Raw genomic sequence first — 1,732 nt, forward strand, 5'->3', positions numbered from 1 at the left:
ACAACTATCACTTTCTGGCAACTCTCCTTTCCACTTACTTCCCCCAAGAAGCAGCCACATCACGTGCTCTAACTGGCGACTTTATTCAGGGGGGTGAGGAAAACAATGAACTACAACTGGGTTATTTCTCAAATAATCTGAAGAGGGGCGAATCTCTGGGGCCCCAGAGAGGAAGCATGGGACTCTGGAAACTAGAAGGCAGAGAGGGACAGGGGTGGGACTCTGGGTGTCTTGAAGGGCGGGGCCGGAGGTGGGGAGAGGGGGCGCATCTTCCATTCAAGGCCAGGCGCCCCCTAGGGGCCGCTGCCACTTCCACTGCCACTTCCGCTGCTCGCAGCGTCCAGGATCCAGGTGCGAGGGCGTCGGGAGCGCCGGAAAGTGGTTTCCCGGGCCCTCCGTGTGTGTCTGGGACGCGGCAGCACCGAGATGGAAATGTTGAGGCAGTGCCCAGAGCCAGGATCCGCCACTGGTACCGCGTAGCCCAGAAACGAGCGGCAAAGTTCCGCTCCGTCAGCAAAAGTCTGGCGGGAAGGGATGAAGTTTGGGTCCGAGTTGGTGGAGTCCAGATACCCTGGGGGCAGCGGCGCGATCTTAGGGCAGGAAATTCTCACCTCTAGGTCCTCCCGGGAGTCTGGGGGCAGGGCCATAGTGGGGGTGGGGCCTTGGGGAGTGCGAGTTCTTACTGGGTCCCAGGGGGCTCGGGTGGGGGAGAACCAGATTAAGGCTGGGGCCTTGGAGAAGGAGACTCGGGTTTCTGGGCCTTCCAGGGGGACTGTGGACGGGCCTCGAGCAGAGACCGTCCTTTGGGGAGGGCAAATCCGGACTCAGTGGGCCTTAGGGAGGCTACAGGCATATCCTACTATGGAGATTGGGCCGTGGAAGCAGGAAGGATGGGAGTGGGGGCCTTGGGAGTGCCAGTCCGGACTCTGGGACCTAGACGGGCTAACCCAGGACATAGTGAGGGGAAGTATCAGTCTCTTCCTTGCTTCCTCTGTCTCATGCTCACCTGCCCATAGGTGGTGCAGCCAGGCTCGCAGCCCCTCTTTTCTAGGAGTGGGAGCCAAGTCGGGCTGCAGATGATATCACTTTCGCAGGTGGCAAACCTGGGGATGGTGTGTGGAGAGAAGGTGGGTAAAGACTCCGCAGCCACGTCCTAGTGGGATTCCTGCTCTCCAAGGCTTTGCCCCGGGTATGTCCCTTCCCCAGATCCAGGCACCGCCTCTTAGAACCACGCTCCTACAAAAGCCATCCCCCAGATTTCAGCCTGCCCCATATTCTCTAAACTTACCCAGGGCCTTGTCACTTCAGGCCTCATCCCTGCCGACCTCAGACCATCTATTCCAGGCCAGCCCCACCCTTTTAGCTTCTCTTTTCAATCAAGAGGCCCTACCCTTAAAAAAAAAAAAAAAAAAAAAGCCAGCTCCATGGAAGGCCAGTCCTCCGTACTGCCGTACTTAGCAGCGGGTCCTCCACAGGCCCCGTCACTTTCTACCTAGCCTCTAAACACCAGGCCTCGTCCTGTACACCTTGGCGACTTTGGACGCGGGCCACGCCCCTTCAGGCACACGGAGGATCAAGCTGCAGATCCCTCGTTCGGCCCCGCCCAAGCCATAGGCCACACCCCTCACGCCCCGCCTCTCCTACCAGGCATTGCAGAGCTCCGAGCAGAGAGGCTGTGTCTGGCGTACCCCCAATAGCAGCAGGTGGAAACGACTGCGGAGGGCAACCTGGA

At 59.4% G+C, this 1,732-nt stretch overlaps 1 protein-coding gene across 2 annotated transcripts in view; it reads right to left on the reverse strand.

Annotated features, from left to right (window-relative positions):
• Nucleotides 1-293: 293 nt before the first annotated feature.
• RTBDN (retbindin) overlaps nucleotides 294-1,732 on the reverse strand; it is a 2,359-nt gene continuing 920 nt past the window's right edge. For both annotated transcript variants that reach the window (XM_060092219.1, XM_060092218.1), the window contains exons 3-5: nucleotides 1,645-1,732; nucleotides 1,007-1,103; nucleotides 294-521 (exon numbers count right to left, since the gene is read on the reverse strand). The exon at nucleotides 1,645-1,732 is cut by the window's right edge and continues 23 nt beyond it. In XM_060092219.1, the coding sequence (XP_059948202.1) occupies nucleotides 294-521; nucleotides 1,007-1,103; nucleotides 1,645-1,732 (413 nt within the window). The remainder of the gene's footprint in view (nucleotides 522-1,006; nucleotides 1,104-1,644) is intronic.

This window comes from Mesoplodon densirostris, chromosome 3, assembly GCF_025265405.1.
Source record: "Mesoplodon densirostris isolate mMesDen1 chromosome 3, mMesDen1 primary haplotype, whole genome shotgun sequence".
In the NCBI taxonomy this organism is placed as follows: Eukaryota; Metazoa; Chordata; class Mammalia; order Artiodactyla; family Ziphiidae; genus Mesoplodon; species Mesoplodon densirostris.